Consider the following 18,253-nt stretch of genomic DNA (forward strand, 5'->3'; position numbering starts at 1 on the left):
CACACACACGCACGCACGCACACGCACGCACACTCACACACACGCACGCGCAGCACCAACTCGCCCTGCCAACGGACCCACTGGGGCTAAGTCCACTGTAATTACCAAACCGCAATGATGCAACACACACACACACACACACACACACACACACACACACACACACACACACACACACACACACACACACACACACACACACACACACAGGGGTGAGGGGGGCATATGTGAGCAACAACAGAATGATAGGGGGTATGATTTAGTTCCACAGACAATTTTGTGGGAACGAACCGCAGAGGACCAGTGTGTCAGTGAGATCAGTATTGGAAGTAAACGGATGGATGGATGGATGGATGGATGGATACCTTTATTATACCAAGGGGGGGAAATCAGTCGGCCAGAGGCCGCACAGCAGTTAAGGTTACAAAGTTACAGAGAAGTATGAAAAGAAAAAAAGTATGTAGGGATGGAGCTTGTTAGTTTTTATTGATAATGAGCACCTTATCGATCCTGTTTATTGAGCCGGGCTTTATCGAGCCCACTATTGAGCATTTTCTACAGAACTGGTATCTTTTTTTTTATTGGCCAGTTGTTGTCACTGTGAGTTTGTGGCTGACCACCATCTATGAAGATGACAATTGAGAAAAGTAACAAATATTATAATTAAATATCATCGAAACAATCATTCATTAATGTGTAAAAAGTGGTAAATGGCTTGATATTATGAATAGAACTGTAACAATTTCTTGATCGCCTCTTGATTGTTTAAACATGACGTCATGGGCCGCTATGCTCGATAACAGGCAGATACTCAATACATTTCTTTTGTAGTTGAGTATTTGTAGTGAGCCCTTGTTTCGAGCTCTATCCCTACTGGTGTGTACTGGTATATAGAGAGATATAGAGGAGTTGAAGTAAAACTATTGCAATTTATACATTCTCCAGTTAAAGTGGGCGTGACACGGCCAAAACAGCTAATTATGGCTATCAAATTAGCCAATTTTTTTAATGATGTCATGTACCCCCATGTTAAATTACCCAATCAAATTAATTTATTGTAGTTACTGTACTGAAACTACTTTCAGTACAGTAACTACAATAAATTAATTTGATTGGGTAATATGACGGGAGGGGGCGGAGTTGAGCGCTGAGTATTATCTAGTGAAACAACCCCAACAGAACTGTGCGAGGAGAAAATGCGACAATTCATAAAACGAATTTTAAAACAAGCAGTTCTAGGGGTAAAAATTTGATATAATCTGCTATAGAATACCCCCTAACCGCGTACAGGGTGCAAGTCTTCTAACAAAAAGGTGTCAGAGATTAGAACGAGGGATCCTCCGCAGCACAGACCACTTTTTAGCAGCCATCTCTGCTAAAAAGTGCTCCAGTGCTTCACCGGAGCTCCGGAGGACTGAAGTCTGTGGTAGCCTGTGTGTGTGTGTTGTGCGTGCGTGCGTGCGTGCGTGCGTGCGTGCGTGCGTGCGTGCGTGCGTGCGTGTGTGTGTGTGTGTGTGTGTGTGTACACACACAATACCTCTTGAAAATAGCTGTGCGGTGCGGCGCTACCAGCTAACAACAACAACACATCACGTTGTGCGCGGCACCGCACGACGGACGAAGTATACATTCACTAATAACTGATACGGCCCCGCCTCCTTTTCAGACCGTTTGAAGAAAGACCACGTGACCTACTGTATCATAATGTTAAATTTCGGCCGGTGTCCCGCCCCCTTTAAGTAAAAATAATAATAATAATTGCAGTACTTGAGTAAATGTACTTAGTTACTTTCTACCACCGGTGCTATGGTTTGCGTGATGCTTCTATATAAACCTGCTTCCATGTAAAGTGTTATTATTATTAAAATGAGGAAAAGTGATAAGGCCTTGAGCAGGACTTGACATTCTTGTACAGAGCTATTTATGCTCTTATGAACCCGAACTATTTCTTGCATTAAAGATGAGCACAGTAACAGTTCTTTGTGAAAATGGGTTGCTTTTAAGGTTATGTTCTGTAAGGAAGTCAGGGCATTACAGATGTGCAATTTAGATTGACTAATGACTTGCTCCAAGTCTATGAATGAATTTGCATTTGTAGGCTGAGACTTTTTTTTTTACAAGGTTGCAAAGAGTGCATCTGCACAGCACAACATCACGATTCAAGGAAGCTCCTTGACGATATCGTCACTGTCGGAGAGAAACCTTGAATCTCCAAGTTTCAAATTTGTAATTTTCTTTTTCGCAAAGCAAAGCCCTGCTTCATCATAAAAGGCTGTCGCACAAAAGTAGTGAAAACAGCCGATCTACAATCTTGTAGATCGGCTGTTTTCACTAGTTTAACTCATTTTTAAAATAATAAATACAAAACAAACGGTTTTGGACATACAAGGCTTCCACCCGACAATGACGATATACATGTATAGGTCAATATTGTTTGATTTTAAACTAGTGAAAATAGCCCATCTACAAGCACAGTGTGAGGTGTTGTGTGCTTGTAGATCTGCTATACAAGCACGCACGCGCGTACACGCACGTACACGCACGCGCACGCTCGCTCGCTCGCTCACTCACTCACTCACTCACTCACTCACTCACTCACTCACACACACACACTACTGTATATGCCAGTAGTGAAAAGTAACTAAGCTAAGCTTTATGGTAGGTCACTTTTACTGACACTAGAGGCTTTAGGCAACATGTGAATTGAATAATTTTCGATTTTTGAAGCCCACTTTTGTATGTCAAGCTAGGACGAATAAAAATCGAATTTATTTTGGTGTAATTTATTATTCTTTGTTATGCTAAAGAAAACGACAAGTGTGACCTGATATATAAGCCTAATGACTTTTGGTAATTACAAGTTTTAAACATAAATAACCATTTTCTCAGGAAAATTGTCATCGCGTCTCAAAGTGTGGTCCACTCGGGGGTTCCAATTGACCCCTTAAAAAGGTGTGTAACTCTGAGAGCGTACAAATGGGTAAGGGTCCATTTGGTTCCATTTGTATGCTCTCAGTTATGAGAGTCCTTGAAATAAAATGTTTGAGAACCACTGTGCTTCATGAAATGGAACAGAGCCTTCATTAGTATCATTGGTAACACCTTTGAAGGAAGTGAGGAAAGACCTCACTCACAAGTACGGTGCTGCACACACACACACACACACACACACACACACACACACACACACACACACACACACACACACACACACACACACACACACACACAGTATTGGAAAGCTGTCTAGATGACTGAATGAGTGGAGCTATGAATTCCTCTTCCCTAATGAGATTTTTCTCTGCCGTTCCGTTCCACCTCTTTGCTCTCTCTCTCTCTCTCTCTCTCTCTCTCTCTCTCTCTCTCTCTCTCTCTCTCTCTCTCTCTCTAGTGCGACTCCATGACAGCATATCAGAGGAGGGATTTCACTATCTGGTGTTTGATCTGTGAGTACACACACACACACACACACACACACACACACACACACACACACACGCACGTGCACAGCTGGTTTTATTATGCTCCGCCAAACTTTCACATCCTCTGTTCACTGCTCTCTAGGGACAGTGGCGAAGACACACACACGCACGCACGCGCACGCACGCACGCACGCACGCACGCACGCACGCACGCACGCACACACACACACACACACACACACACACACACATTTATATTGACGTTGTGGGGAGTTAAACAGGTGTTAAATGACACTGCACATTTGACTGTCAGTTTAGGAAACACACACACACACACACACACACACACACACACACACACACACACACACACACACACACACACACACACACACACACGTTGGGTAAACAAATCTAGCGCGGCCACCGAGGCATTTCAGACGGCCGCCAATCAGGCGTGGCCGTCGCCTGCAAAAGCATGATGGGAGATTAGGCGCGGCGGCATGCTCCCTCGTTCCATCTGTTTCCACTGTCGCCTTCTGCCGTCCGTCACACACACACACACGCACACACGCACGCACGCACGCACGCACGCACGCACGCACGCACACACACACACACACACACACAGAGAGAGAGTCACACATAAACAAGCAGACACTTATACAATGTATAGGAATGCGTCAGTCAAAGTGTGCATCCCACACACAAGATGGCTGCATCGTTGCGTGTAGCTGTAGGCTATGTTATCACCCAGTGTGTGTGTGTGTAGTCTGCAATTATCATACACCATATCTTCAGCACCAGGCAGAAATCCATATAGCTTTTTGTTTCATTTCTTTTTTTTTCTTTTTACATTAACTCTCTTACTGCTACGGACGTTCCCGTTCGGCCCATTTTTGACTGCGGCGCGATGCCAATACGGCTCGTTCTTTTGTACCTTGTTTTGATGTCTGTAAACCGATGAGGGGTCGCGCGGGTGTGTACCGTAAAAACATCTCCCGTAATGCTGCTTTGAAATCTCCACCTCACGTAAACATCAATGATGTCCAAATTCACTTCCTGGCTGCTCGCTGTGGATCTATTGCTCTGATGCGACTCTGCGCCCTGAATGTATGGCAAGCCGCAGCGGCCCATTTCACATTAATTCTTGCATGAGGCTGCCCTCTGCTGCCAGTATGGCCAAAGTACAAATTAAAAAAATAATAAAAAAATAAAAAAGATTTAATAGTTCTTTTTCTATAACGTCGCAAAGTTAACTCAGTTAGCGCCGGGCGACTTTACGAGCGACTAGTTCACTATGGCGTTTGGTGCCGAGCGACTCGGAGCGACTTTTATATAAAAGCATTGTTTAAGCTTTTAATATGTGTTTATAGACGGAGCGAAATGGTTAGCTTACCTCAGCTAATGTCCACACGTAAACCGTGAAAAAAAAGGATACGATTATGACGTCACCTTTAAACCAGGGCTTCCTGTTGACAACAGGCCTCTGCTAGCGTTAGCCTCAATGCAACCATCCGACCCTCACGTAGCTTCACTAGGTCGGATTTTGATTCTGAAACTTTCTGTGTGGCATCTATATACGTCCCGATGCCCATACCAATGGTGGTTTGAGACGATCAAGCACGAATTGAACAGTATTGAGCTGAAATGGTGACCGGCGGCCCGTCCATGTTAAGTCAATGAGGACCAAGTCAGCGTCTCATCCTGTTATGTGGATTTAAACAGGCTTAACATGGGACCATGTCAGTGTATGGTGTATGGTGGTCTCTAGTGGTCATCTGGTGGTATGGTATGTTGAACGTGCATTCGTTAAGGTGGTCTGGTTAAGGTGGTCTGGGGGGATACAAAATAGCTATTTCCTGGCGTTATAAGCGCACATTCATATTCATATTTTGGAAATCTGGCCCTGTATGAGTTAAGCTGCTTTTTGCTGGCACCAGACCCAATAAATAAATTAATGATAACATCTGGCAGTAAAACTGTTAACGTCCTATACTACACTAATGGATCATACTACACTAACTACAGTAGGTTACAATGAGATCCGTCATAGTGTCATACAAAAGCATCAAAAGTAGCAGATCCACGTGGTGCTTTTGAATTGTTTTCTAATGCTACTTTGTGATGCTTTTGATTTGTAATGAACCTGAACCGTTTTGGACATACTGTACAAGGTTTTCACCCGAAACAGGCACGTGCGTGCACACACAAGACATCAAAGGGGGCTGTGAAAAAAAAGGGAGAAGGAAAGTGCCCACTCCAGACCACGAATGCAACTCTTTACTATGGTGATAGAAATGCAAATGCCCCCTATTTCCCCATGCCGTGCCCGTAAGGCAGCATTGGAAATAATTGCCCTTTTCTCTCCCCTCAAACTCTCCTGAACTTGAAAGCAGCATTTCATGTTGAAAGAAGAATTGGCCCGCTCTGTGTAGACATCCATGCCGTACTTACGCCCAGGGGTCATCAATATGTCCGTACACGGACGGGACAAATGTGTCTGTGGCGAGACGTGTTCTTGTCCTTTTTTTTTCAATATAAGACCGACAGGGTTCCCACACATTTTTACCAATTAATTTCCAAAACTTTTCCAAAACCTTTCCAGATTATTTAACCCAATTTCCAGGACTATATAACAATAATTCAGCTCAATAACAGGTCGCTTACTCCTATGCACAATGCCCAAAGACACAGGTAGTGTATGCCAGTGGTTCTCAACCTTTTCAGGCCGTGACCCCCGGAATAATAATATTTTAACTGGGGACCCCCCACCCTGACGAGCACTAAGAGTTGAGGAATTTTGTATAACACTGTTCTATTGTGAAAATAGACGATCTACATGCTCACATTAGATCGGCTATTTTCAAAATTTCTGCCTCTAATATTTGACAATTTGGCCCATGTTTAATTTGTAATTTCAGAGGTATCAATAACCAAAGACAATGCATAGCTATTTTTTCCAGGACCTTCCAGGACCCTTGATAAATTCCAAAACCTTTCCAGTACTGGAATATAAATATTTTTGACCGTGGGAACCCTGGACCGAATTACTGAATGGCAGTGGTTCCATTTGTACATTCTCAAGAGTTACAGAACTCTTAACTCATTCCCTGCCAGGCCCGATAGTCCCGAGATTATTCCAATGTCTTTCCCCGCCAGGCCCGATAGTCCCGAGAATAAAAAAAAAAAAAAAAAAATCAATTTTTTTTTTTTTTTTTTTTAAATTTTGACCCCAAAAAATGGAGTAAGCATGATAGCAATCGCGAAATTTCATGTTTAACCCCCATAGCAACCCCATCTTTCAAGCATGGCAGCCATTTTGGCAGCCATCTTTGTTAAACATAGTGGCTGTTATCTCAGGAATGCCTGAGCGGATTTCCATTCGGATTTTTTTGTTTGAAAGCTGTGAGCAAGGTGGACACACGTGGTGCATTATCTAGGCATGGGTGTGCATGATCCGTGCACACCCAATTACATGGAAGTCTATGGAGACGAATGGCAGGTGGGAGTACGGAGGTATGTTAAAATGGCGGTCAATGTGTTAAAGGTATATTCAGTGATTGTATTTCATTCAAATAAAAATATAATTGGTACATTTTCCATTCATTCTCCTCACTAGAATGTTTGCTGACCATATAAGGACTTCGAGCATAGCTAGATTCGGTTTTCAGAGGTGGCCAGCCAGTCCTCGACCAATCAGGGTAGAGTATGGCCGTAGTTATGTTATGGTCAAAATAAAAGTTTTGAGAACCACAGTCGCTCTGAATTAAGAATGTCTGCTAAATGCCTAGATTGTAAACTACTGAACTCATAAAATGCCACAGTCTTGTAGTAAATCAGTATCATACATATCCTGAAGCTTGAGACGTAGGCCTACCGATATTCAGTGATTGGGTCTAATGACCAAAACGAGAACATTATAATGGTGTAAAAAAATCTATAAAAATCTATAAAACAACTAAACATTTCCACACTGTAAGGCCAGTAAGGGACAAGATACCCCCGGCCACTTTCATTATCTCTGAATACACCTTTAAAAACAACCATTATTTTTTTTTCTGGTGACGCAAACTACCCTCCTAATACATGAGCAGGCCGTGTTTTTTCAATAATTTATTCCATTTATTTGTAATAATTCTTTGGGAAAATGAAAAAAAAAATACAAAAACATAATTATTAAAAATAAATGAAAAAAAAAAGTTATAAAAAAAACACGGCCTGCTCACGTATTAGAAGGGTAATATATGAGTCACCAGAAAAAAAGAATGGGTCTTTTAAATTAATCTATCATGGTTAAAATGAAGTTTGAAGTTACAATGGGTGTGTGTGGGGAGAATCAAGCAAATTAAAAACTGTTCAGGGTGTTCATAAAAGCCTGATTAGACCATACAATGACAAAAAAGTTTTTTGAAAGTGGAATATCCCTTTAACTCTGTGTAACTCTTGAATCCCAAGACAGTCACTCTTTTAGCAGACCACCTAGACCCTCCAGACAGGGTGGGCACCTAGCCGCCGTGTTTAAGAAACAATTTAATTGCTGCCTAATGAACCGATTACTTTCTTAGCTTGGAGGTGCAATTTATTAAAGTGGATCTGGTAAATCGTGCCTTTATTGCCCTCGTGTGTATCGTCTACCACAGTCATTCTCAAACCTTTTTCATGTCAAGGACCTCCAAATGAATATGTAAATTGAACGTGACGTGTCTCTCCTAATTGATTTTTCTTGCCTCCGCCGTGACCCGTACACATCATTTACTCTTGGCAATGTTTTTTTGTTGTTATTGTTTGCACCAGAGAACACCTAAAAGGCAATGGGAAGTGACCCAGACCGCTCACGCACGCACGTACGCGCACACGCACGCATGCACGCGCACACACACACACACACACACACACACACACACACGCACGCACGCACGCACGCACGCACGCACGCACGCACGCACGCATGCACACACGCAGGCACCCTACTACATGCAGACATTTTTCCAGTCATTTCCTGGGGTTTATTGGCACTCGAGTGGGACGTGTCCTCATTTAAAGGAGAGCAAAAGGTTGCACCCCATATTACAACTCTCTCCTTTCCTCCAGTGGAGTCAGTTCAGCAAAAGCTAGGTTATGGCAAAGATGGGAGTCCTCATGGGCACATCGGGTTTTGTCAGTTTTTTTGTTTCTACGGTTTCTTGGGCTGGATATGGCAGCCTGGAATGGTTGTTCAAGTGCAGCTAAACTTGGCGTGTTAGTAAAGGTGCCGCAATTATTTTTATTTTTATTGGCCAGTTGTTGTTGACAAAAGTAACAAAATATCATTGTTAAATATCATTAAAACAACATTTCATTAATGTGTAATAAGGGTTGCTTTATATTTTTGAATAGTACTGTAACAATTTCTTGATCGCCTCTTGATTGTATAAACATGACGTCACGGGCCGCTATGCGTGATAACAGGCTTGATAAGCCCAAAGCTTATTGATACCGGGTACTCAATACATTTGTTATAGAGCAGGGGTCTTCAACGTTTTCAGGCCAGGGACCCCTGAGTTGAGAGAGAGAGATGAAGCAGGGACCACCACAACCTGTTCATAGATTCCATATAGTTTCATCGTTTGACAGCACGATCCTCAGTGTATTTTGGATCCATGTCAATTTGTGTTTTCAGATATTTAACCACTTGAGCCGTCATTACCTAATAAACCTGACCTTTTACTCTGTACTTTGTCTGCTCTTTTTTCCCCCTCTACACCAAACCTCTTTGCCGAAAATAGCCGATCTACCAGCTCACAACGCCTCGCAGCGCGAGGCGTTGTGAGCTTGTAGATCGGCTATTTTTGGCAACAGTTCTCAGAATATGGACACTAGGGTTCAAGTTGTTAATATAAAAGGATTGGAAGATTTGGAGGACCCCCTGGAGTAACTCTGAGGACCCCCTGTTGAAGACCCTGGTTAGAGTTTGTCACAGGCTCAGGTTTCGAGCTCCATCCCTGCTTCTTTTTTTTTAAATAATTTGTATCCCACGATTTTGTAACCCATTTCACCCAGTGCCAATTGCCTATGTAATCCTGGGCTCTGCTCTCCCCCTGCCGCGCCTGGGGAGACAACGGACTGACCTCATGCTTCCTTCCATGCATGAGGAGTCCAAGTTGCTTCTTTTCACCTGACAGTGGGGATTTCCCCGGTATGGACGTAGTGCGTGGAAGGAACACATTATTCCAACCAGTTCCTTTCCCCTCCATCAAGCGCCCCGGCTGGCCCGGGGGAGGCATTATTGAGACCAGGATTACTGCATGTTTTTGTGAGGATATCAACCCTAGGAGACACGGGGAGAACATGCAAACTCCACACAGAAAAGCCCCATCGCCAACCCTGGCTAGGCTCCATCCCTGCTTCTGATGTAATTGTGTTTTCACTACATCTACTCCACACTATGGCCATCGTCCCACTGGAGTGTGTAAGCTTCATGGTAAGATATGAGCTCACTGCCTGCTGTGGACCCACGCCCATGTTCCCATCCAGCCCGGTTAAATATAGAAACGGTCATGGTAAATATGAGATCATTGTGGGCTCCCATCCAGCAGGGGTAAGGCACCGTGACACAAAGCAGAACCCTAATAAAGTAAAAAAGCCACACTCTCCTCTCTGTCTCTTTACGATGTCTGCTTCACTCATTTGTAAACACTCACAACCGTATTGTTTTACCTGGAATCCTAAGGGTCTATCTATACTTGGTCCCCTCCTTTTCTTTTTTTTTTCCTTTTTTTATTTCTTTTTTTGCCACCACACCAAATCTCTTCTCCCCGAAAATAGCCAATCCACAAGTTAGAGCAGTGGTTCGAAAAAAGTTTTTTGCTCGAGGATGAGAATTTGATGTCTCCTCGGAGAAATTGCAGATCTACAAGCTCACAACATGTCACATCGCAACATATTGTGAGCTTGTAGATCTTCTATTTTCACTACTTCTTAAAAAGAAGTAGACTATCTTTTTTTTAGGCGAGGTACCCTGCTAGGTACATGCAGTAATCCTGGTCTCTATAATGCCTCCCCCTGGCCAACCTGATGGAGGAGAAAGGAGGAAACTCTCCCCTGGCAGGTGATAAGAAGTGGCGTGATCACTCCTCATGCACTGAAGGAAGCATGAACTCATTTCTGGGCAGAGGGAGAGCATAGCCCAGGATTACAGCTTAGGCAATTGGCACAGGTTGAAAAATCTTCATTTTTTTGTTTTATTTTATGGATTTATTTGATATTTGATACTATTGCTGCTCCAATAGAGGCCAATATACAGTATAGCGGCTATAAAGTAGCTCTCGGTGTAAGGTCAATAAAGACAACACACAATGGTGTTAATGTAACAATCAATATCTCCTCCTTATGTTAAGTACTCTCCATCACTCGATGTGCATTTGGCAGCCGTGGCGCGTTCTCTCCCTGGACAGCTGCGAGGCACATTGCTTCCAGTTTATTGAGGGCCTTCTGAAGGAGTTGTGATTTACTCTCTCACCGGCTGTGAGTGCTCAGCCTTGTCGTGGCTTAATCTGAGCGCTGTTTGTACTGTATGTATATTTTGATGCCAGAACTTTTGTACTTTTCTGTATTTCCAGACAGTTAAACCACCGAACCCCTCTCTTAGAGCACTTGTACTTAAAAAAAAAAGAAGAAAAAAAATAGCTGATCTGCAAGCGTTTTGAGCTTGTAGACCTGCTATTTTCAGAACGGGACCGCCCAGTGTTTCGAGCTTGCAGATCTTCTTCATTTGTTTTGGTGCTTTTATGCCCTTATCGATAGGACTGACAGGACGTGTGACGCTGTACAGTATGATGATCAAGTACATGCATTAATTTACGAAAAAAACACAAATAGTCAGAATATGGAGACGAGAGATTTCAGTATGAATATCGGTTGAAACGGTCCTTTAAGAATGGTTCCATAAAGCTGTGGATGTTGTTGTGTGCAAAGCACGCATGTGTAAAAAAAAAACGGGATGGAAAGCATGAGGACGTGGCGTAACTTCTAATCAATGCGTCTCATTCATGGCTACATTTACACTCCACTTCCAGACCAGTTGTGTGCAAAACACATTTATTCAGTGGCGTGCCTGCGTGATGAAATCACCACAGGCGCTGGGATACTTTTCAGCAAAGATAGCATCTTTCTCTCTCTCTCTCTCTCTCTCTCTCTCTCCTCTCTCTCTCTCTCTCTCTCTCTCTCTCTCTCTCTCTCTCTCTCTCTCTCTCTCTCTCTGTCTCTCTCTCTCTCTCTCTCTCTCTCTCTCTCTCTCTCTCTCTCTCTCTCTCTCTCTCTCTCTCTCTCTCTCGCTCTCTAAACACTGGTTGATTCACAGGGATGGGGGTTTTCCGGGTTTTTTTCCCGCACAAGTACTATTTCAAGGAGGGATTCGGGGGGGAGGGAGGGCCACACGGGGACAGCAACATAATGAGAAGATAATCACTCCAGAGCAGCTATAGGGCCCCAAAGCAAGCTGTTGTGTTTGGACTGTGGGCTAAGGGTAAGAGGAGGACATGCCAACTGTTTTGCTCATTGCTGTATAGCTTCTTGAGCGGTGCTAGCTGCTCCAATATGCGACTTTGTTCGTATGACCTTGTGTATGCAGTGTTGCTTCTATTGTATCAAACACTGATGTCACATGTCCCTATCTGCTACCTTTTCTGATTGGACAATATAATGATGAGCACAAATCTATCTCATGATCATACTGTACTTGGCGTGCTCCCTTGAACCCACACTGTTTCTTCAGGAACAGTATTACTATTTTCTAGTGTGAAAGTTCAAAGACCATAACTTTGAGAGTGTACAAATGGAACAATTTCTACACTCTCAGAGTTACAGACCCCTGTGAGGGTTCATTTGGGAGGCCCCTCAAGGGACCCTACTCTTAGTATACTGCAAGGAAGTTTGGGTGTCGCTGATCTGTTACTTTTGATGTTTTTGTATGATCAAGTAGGGCATTCATCTACCAAAGAATCCTAGTGTGAAGTGAGCAGTGCTATTCATGAGTTATCTTCATCAAGCGTCCCACTAGCCAATGCGACCCTGGTGTACAACACACTTTGGTCCCGGAACATTTTTTAACAGTTTTTTTCCCCCCGGTTTTCAACTGGACAACAAACTTTGGGCTGTTTGTTTTGCTGGCAGCTCGAATGCACCATGTGACCAGTTGGTAAACAAAAGAATGGTCTTAAAATAATCACATGGCTGTCTTGTAATCGGGAGAAAAAAAGTTAACTGGAGCAATGAATAAGGTGCTCTACAGACGGGCAACGGTTGCCGCTGGGGCTCCCCGCTTGGATCTGCGGGGCCGCGCAGCGGTGATACACAAACACACTCGCTCAGTGAGTAAACACCGCGCGGTATTTCACAAAGATGAACACAATCCATCTTTCGCCGCCCGCGTACACATGCACAAACGAGCACGCTCGCGGGGATTCTCACAGGACTGCACCCGCTCGCCTCGCCGCCTCTAAACTTCGCTGCACGGCCGGAATAGCCGCCCACCTCTCATTGAAAATGAATTACTAGGAGGCGGTGACCGCGTACTGTCTGGAACCCACTTAATAGTGTAGACACAGACACACTCACACACTGTGCAGCAGGGGGAATCATCCTATAGGAATGTATCCACCTGTTTCCGTGAGAATTTACTCTAGATGTATGTGTGGGACACACCCGGAGAACAGCAGACATACAAGCTCACGTCACAGATGCAACCGTTGTGAGCTTGTAGATCACACTTGGCTGCGACGCCGGAAACTGCCGCACACCTTCTGCGCAATGCACGATGGGACGTTAGAAACTTGTGGATAGTTGTCGAGTTTTCTCTAGCCTTTCTGAACAGCCAATCAGCTGATTTCTTTGCTGTCACATGTTTCACTGAAGCACTTGGCTACCCAGACTAACCCATGTGATACTGGTCTTTCATAACTTATGGTACAGCACCATCTAGTAGCCAAGAAGTGTTAACACGTTTTTCCCATTGGTTTTTGACCGGACAAAGCCAGATGCTGGAGCTATAACTCCAAAAAACAAACACACAGTTAGAATATGGAAATGAGAGGTTTCTGCCTGGCAACGACGATATCCAACCCTGGCTATTATGGCTTTCATCTGGAAGACTTGGTGTGTGACCTTTCGACGGCAGCGCAGAGTTTTTCATATCGCAGCACGACTTTAATGAGCCGTCAGAAGGCAGGGTCGAACCCGGTCGTGGGCGTTTAAGAACGGCATTGATCACATTGCTTCCACTAAAAGTCCTTCCAAAGTGGCCACACGCTGTGGATGAGTCAATCTGCTGATTGAATAAGAGCTCAGCACTGGGATTCATATTAGGCCAATTTCCAATGATGATGTACGTGTTGATGCAGTGGTGTAAAGTAACTAAGTACATGTACTTTAGCACTTTACTTTTTTGAGGTAGTTGTACTTTATTTGAATATTTCTTTCCAATACTTTTACTTCTACTCCAATACATCTCGGATCCACATATTGTACTTTTAGTCCACTACATTTATTTGAAAGCTTTAGTTACTAGTTACTTTGGAAATTATAATATTATAAAACATACATGAAGCACTTTAGCCCTATTTTGTACCTAAGGCTGTTTGAAAATAGCCGATCTACAAGCTCACAATGTAGGCTACTTTAAGTACATTTTGATGCCATCTCTTTCATACTTTTATTAAAGTACATTTATTTTTATTCCAGACTTTTACTTGTAACGGGGTATTTCTATAGTGCAGTATTGATACTTTTACTTAAGTAAAATATTGTTATTGTCGGGCGGAAACCTTGTACATCTCCAAGTTTCAAATTTGTACAGTTCTTTCGCAAAGTAAAGCCCTGCTTCATCATACAAAGCTGTCGCACAAAAGTAGTGAAAACAGCAGATCTGCAAGCACACTACACCTGCAAGCACACAACACCACAACACCGGCGTTGTGTGCTTGTAGATCGGCTGTTTTAACTAGTTTAAATAATTTGTTAAATGATAAATGCAAAACGAACAGTTTTGGACATACAAGGTTTTCATCGGACAACAACGATATGCAAGTACTTTTTCCATCTCTGGTACATGCTCTCACTCAAAAGCTAATCTTTTATTATCGTTATGCTCATTATGTCTGTCTGTGTGTCTGTGTGTCTGTGTGTCTTTCAGAGTGACAGGTGGGGAGCTGTTCGAGGACATCGTAGCCAGAGAGTACTACAGTGAAGCTGATGCCAGGTCAGTGTGTGACGGAATGCCTCTGAACCCTTTTGTCCGTGTGTGTGTGTGTGTGTGTGTGTGTGTGTGTGTGTGTGTGCGTGTGTGCGTGTGTGCGCGTGTGTGCGTGCGTGCGTGCGTGTGTGCGCGTGCGTGCGCGCGGTTTCACCTCTTTCGAATGTCTAAGTGAAGCGGAAAAAGTGGCGCTTAAAGTTATATTTCACTTTCAAATAAGATAATCATTAAAACATTTTATTTACCAAAATGTTAAAATCTTGCCCCTTTAGACATTTTGCAGACAATCTTAATCCAGAGCGACCTACAGTAAGCAAGGACAACACAATTACACGTCAAATGCATAAATAGTAATTTAAACTCATTATGTAAAGCAAGAGCCATCAGAAGTCATCCGTATAATATTACAGTTAACTATAACTGCGCTCTGTCGAGGTGCCAACTGGCCAAAATGAGGTGCGCTCACAACTGGCATCACCACTGGCGATGCCAGGAATGCTGGTCCCTCATTGGCTGTTACTGATGACGTTCCCTGATTGGGCTACGGGCTAAAGCACACACAGCTACCTACTTACAAACGCAGTACACACACAGTCTATGTAACATGCTATCTAAATTACTTTTTTTCCCCCTTGGCATAAGACTGTGAGGTCATCGAGGTTAAGGCAGAGTTGGTATCCCAACCTGAATATTGTCGTTGTCGGGTGAAAACCTTGTATGTCCAAAACCGTTTGTTTTGCATTTATCATTTTAAAATGATTTAAACTAGTGAAAACAGCCGATCTACATGCACACAACGCCTCGCGGTGCGAGGCGTTGTGTGTTTGTAGATCTGCTGTTTTCACTACTTTTGTGCGACAGCCTTATGATGAAGCAGGGCTTTGATTTGAGAAAAAATTTAGACATTTGAAACTTGGAGATACGAGGTTTCTGCCCGACAGTGACGATATGTACTTTGGAGACTCCCGTTACTGAACAGACACTCTGCAGCAATGACTACTGTCAGAATACAGAGCTATTTAACACTCCCGTACAGCACCTCTTTAATGCACATTAGAGCTGACAGGAACACACTGTAGAATGACTCACTCACTCTCACAGGGATGTGACGATATGAAAATGTCATACCACGATTGTTGTGACAAAAGAAATGGCGATTTACGATATTATCGCGATAATTCAAATCTATTAACCTGGGGCGAAACATTTGCCAAAAAATAGCATCGCAATGCGACGCGTTGTGAGCTTGTAGATCGGCTATTTTTGGGCGAAGACATTTGATAGAGTGAAAAAAAAAACTTATATTGTATCAAGAATTGATCCCAGTGCATGACGGAGGACGATATCACCATAATTTAAATCTTCACGATACGATTATCGTGAAGATTTAATTTTCTTTAATCATGATAAACGATAATATCGCTTATCGTTCCATCCCTACTGTCACACATACAGTACATTTGCATACTCTCACTCTCTCTCTCTCTCTCTCTCTCTCTCTCTCTCTCTCTCTCTCTCTCTCTCTCCACTTTCTATTATTAGCAGCTAGGGAATGGAAGTCAGCTGTAGTTTTTGTTGTGCATACATAATTCATTCATCGTCGGCGTGTACATTAACGTACGGTTCTATTATTAGCCGTAGCGGAGTGCTTACATGACGCGTATATGCAGTCTCTCGTGTGTGTGCGCGTGTGCGCGTGTGCGTGTGTGCGTGTGTGCGTGTGTGTGTGTGTGTGTGTGTGTGTGTGTGTGTGTGTGTGTGTGTGTGTGTGTGAAAATCCCTTTCTCTTTGATTTTCCTGCCATCTGCTGTTTGGCTTTCCCTCGATTCATGTTTCTCTGTTATGTTTTGTACCTCCCCCCAAAGAAAGGGAAAAAAGAGAAGAAAAAAAAATCCCAAAACCACAGGACAGAATCCACAGAATTTCGCAATCTTGTTGATGCTTTATTTCTTTTTAAAAACGTCTGCCTCTCCCAAAAGCTTGGAGTGTTAATGAGAACGTCTGTGAACTCAAGGCGGGTGGAATTGACATTTCATTACTGATGATGGAACCTCTTAAAGGTTATTTCACGGGCGTTTTTTACCATGATTAGAGTCGTTAAAGAGCACAACATGACCTGAGTTTATGATCTTCTTTTTGTCCGCTGCGGACGAGTCTTTGACTTTCAAATATCTAGACAGGGGCGTCACAAGGGGGGGAAAAGTGGGACTGAGTTACTAGGGCCCAAGGTGGAGGGGCCTTAATTATTTAATATTTTTTATTTAATATTTTATTTATAAATATATGCGAACTTGTAGATCTGCTATTTTTGAAAAGTCATGAAAATGTGTGCAAATCTTTGAATAGATTTATTTTTTAAGCGAACATTATGTAACAACATTTTTTCCCTGGAACTAAATATTTTTAGATGGGGGTCCGTGGCCAAATACATTTCATTTTGGGGGTCCTTCAAATGAAAAGGTTTTTGCATCACTGACCTAGAAACATAGGTTTTTCAAAAAATCCTTAGAAGGATTTGAAATATTCAAATACTTTTTTCACGATTTTTCAAAAATAACAGATCTACAAGCTGAACTTCTATATCTGCTATTTTTTCAATAGTTAAGCGCAAAATAATGCGTTCCCAGTCTAAATGGGTTAAACCCCCTCCCCCTATGAAGAACATTCATGGGGGGCCCGCAGTGAATCCTTGTACCCAGGGCCCAGAATTTGGTGCGACACCCCTGTATCTAGAGTTTTGTCACCAGTCTCAACTTAGACCCCTGTGGGTCTGTAACTGTGTGCGTACAACTATCAATTGACATAAATAAGATGGAATTGATGTGGATTCTGTGTTTGGGTTTAGGGTTTGTGCTATTTGTTTATTTTAGATTTGTATTGTCTTTCCAATAGCTATTAAATGTGTGTTTAGTCTCTTCTGATTGTTATGTGTAGGCATGCCACGATTCATGAAAAAATCTATTTGAATCGCGATTCAAAGCTCACGATTCAAATCTATTTATTTAAAAACACAAATCGTGATTTTTGGGGGGGGCTAACGAATTATGGTGTGTCTAATATGAAATGTGAGCTTACCATAATCACAGTTATCATTAATCATAAATGTTATGAAAATGTAGTACATATGAGATTAATAGCTTGGGGAGAGGGAGGGTTAAGAGAAATAATAATTAAAATGATATATATATTTCTGTCATTTCTGTGGAAAACAATTTTGTGTTAAAAAATCGTGAACCTTGAATGGTGAATCGGATCGTGAGTTGAGTGAATCGTGGCATGCCTAGTTATGTGTGTGTGTTAAGCTCTCTGTCATTTGGGAGGGTTGACTGTTTATTACTGCCTGTGTTTGGTGTGGTTGATGTGTGTATTACGGATGCAACGGTTCTCTGTTCAATATGACGGTTCAAACTTGTGAAATGCAGCCTTTTCTTACTACTTTTACTACATATGTGTTGTTGCCGAATCGTACTGTGCTGTACCCAAACCGTAGCCTGGAATACAGACAGAGACGTTCTCTCTCTCTCTCTGCTCCTGTCAGCTATTCTGCTGCCGGCTGCTGCTAAACAAGGAAGTGAGTTGCGGTGGAAAACGAGTGATAAAT

General features: G+C 42.8%; 1 protein-coding gene across 4 annotated transcripts in view; it reads left to right on the forward strand.

The window, feature by feature from the left end:
- camk2d1 (calcium/calmodulin-dependent protein kinase (CaM kinase) II delta 1) overlaps nt 1-18,253 on the forward strand; it is a 161,343-nt gene that overhangs the window by 86,272 nt on the left and 56,818 nt on the right. For all 4 annotated transcript variants that reach the window (XM_080741296.1, XM_080741295.1, XM_080741298.1 and 1 more), the window contains exons 4-5: nt 3,392-3,446; nt 14,593-14,658. In XM_080741296.1, coding sequence (XP_080597422.1) covers nt 3,392-3,446; nt 14,593-14,658 — 121 coding nt within the window. The remainder of the gene's footprint in view (nt 1-3,391; nt 3,447-14,592; nt 14,659-18,253) is intronic.

The sequence above is a fragment of the Nannobrachium achirus genome (assembly GCF_963921795.1).
Source record: "Nannobrachium achirus genome assembly, chromosome: 14".
Lineage (NCBI taxonomy): Eukaryota > Metazoa > Chordata > Actinopteri > Myctophiformes > Myctophidae > Nannobrachium > Nannobrachium achirus.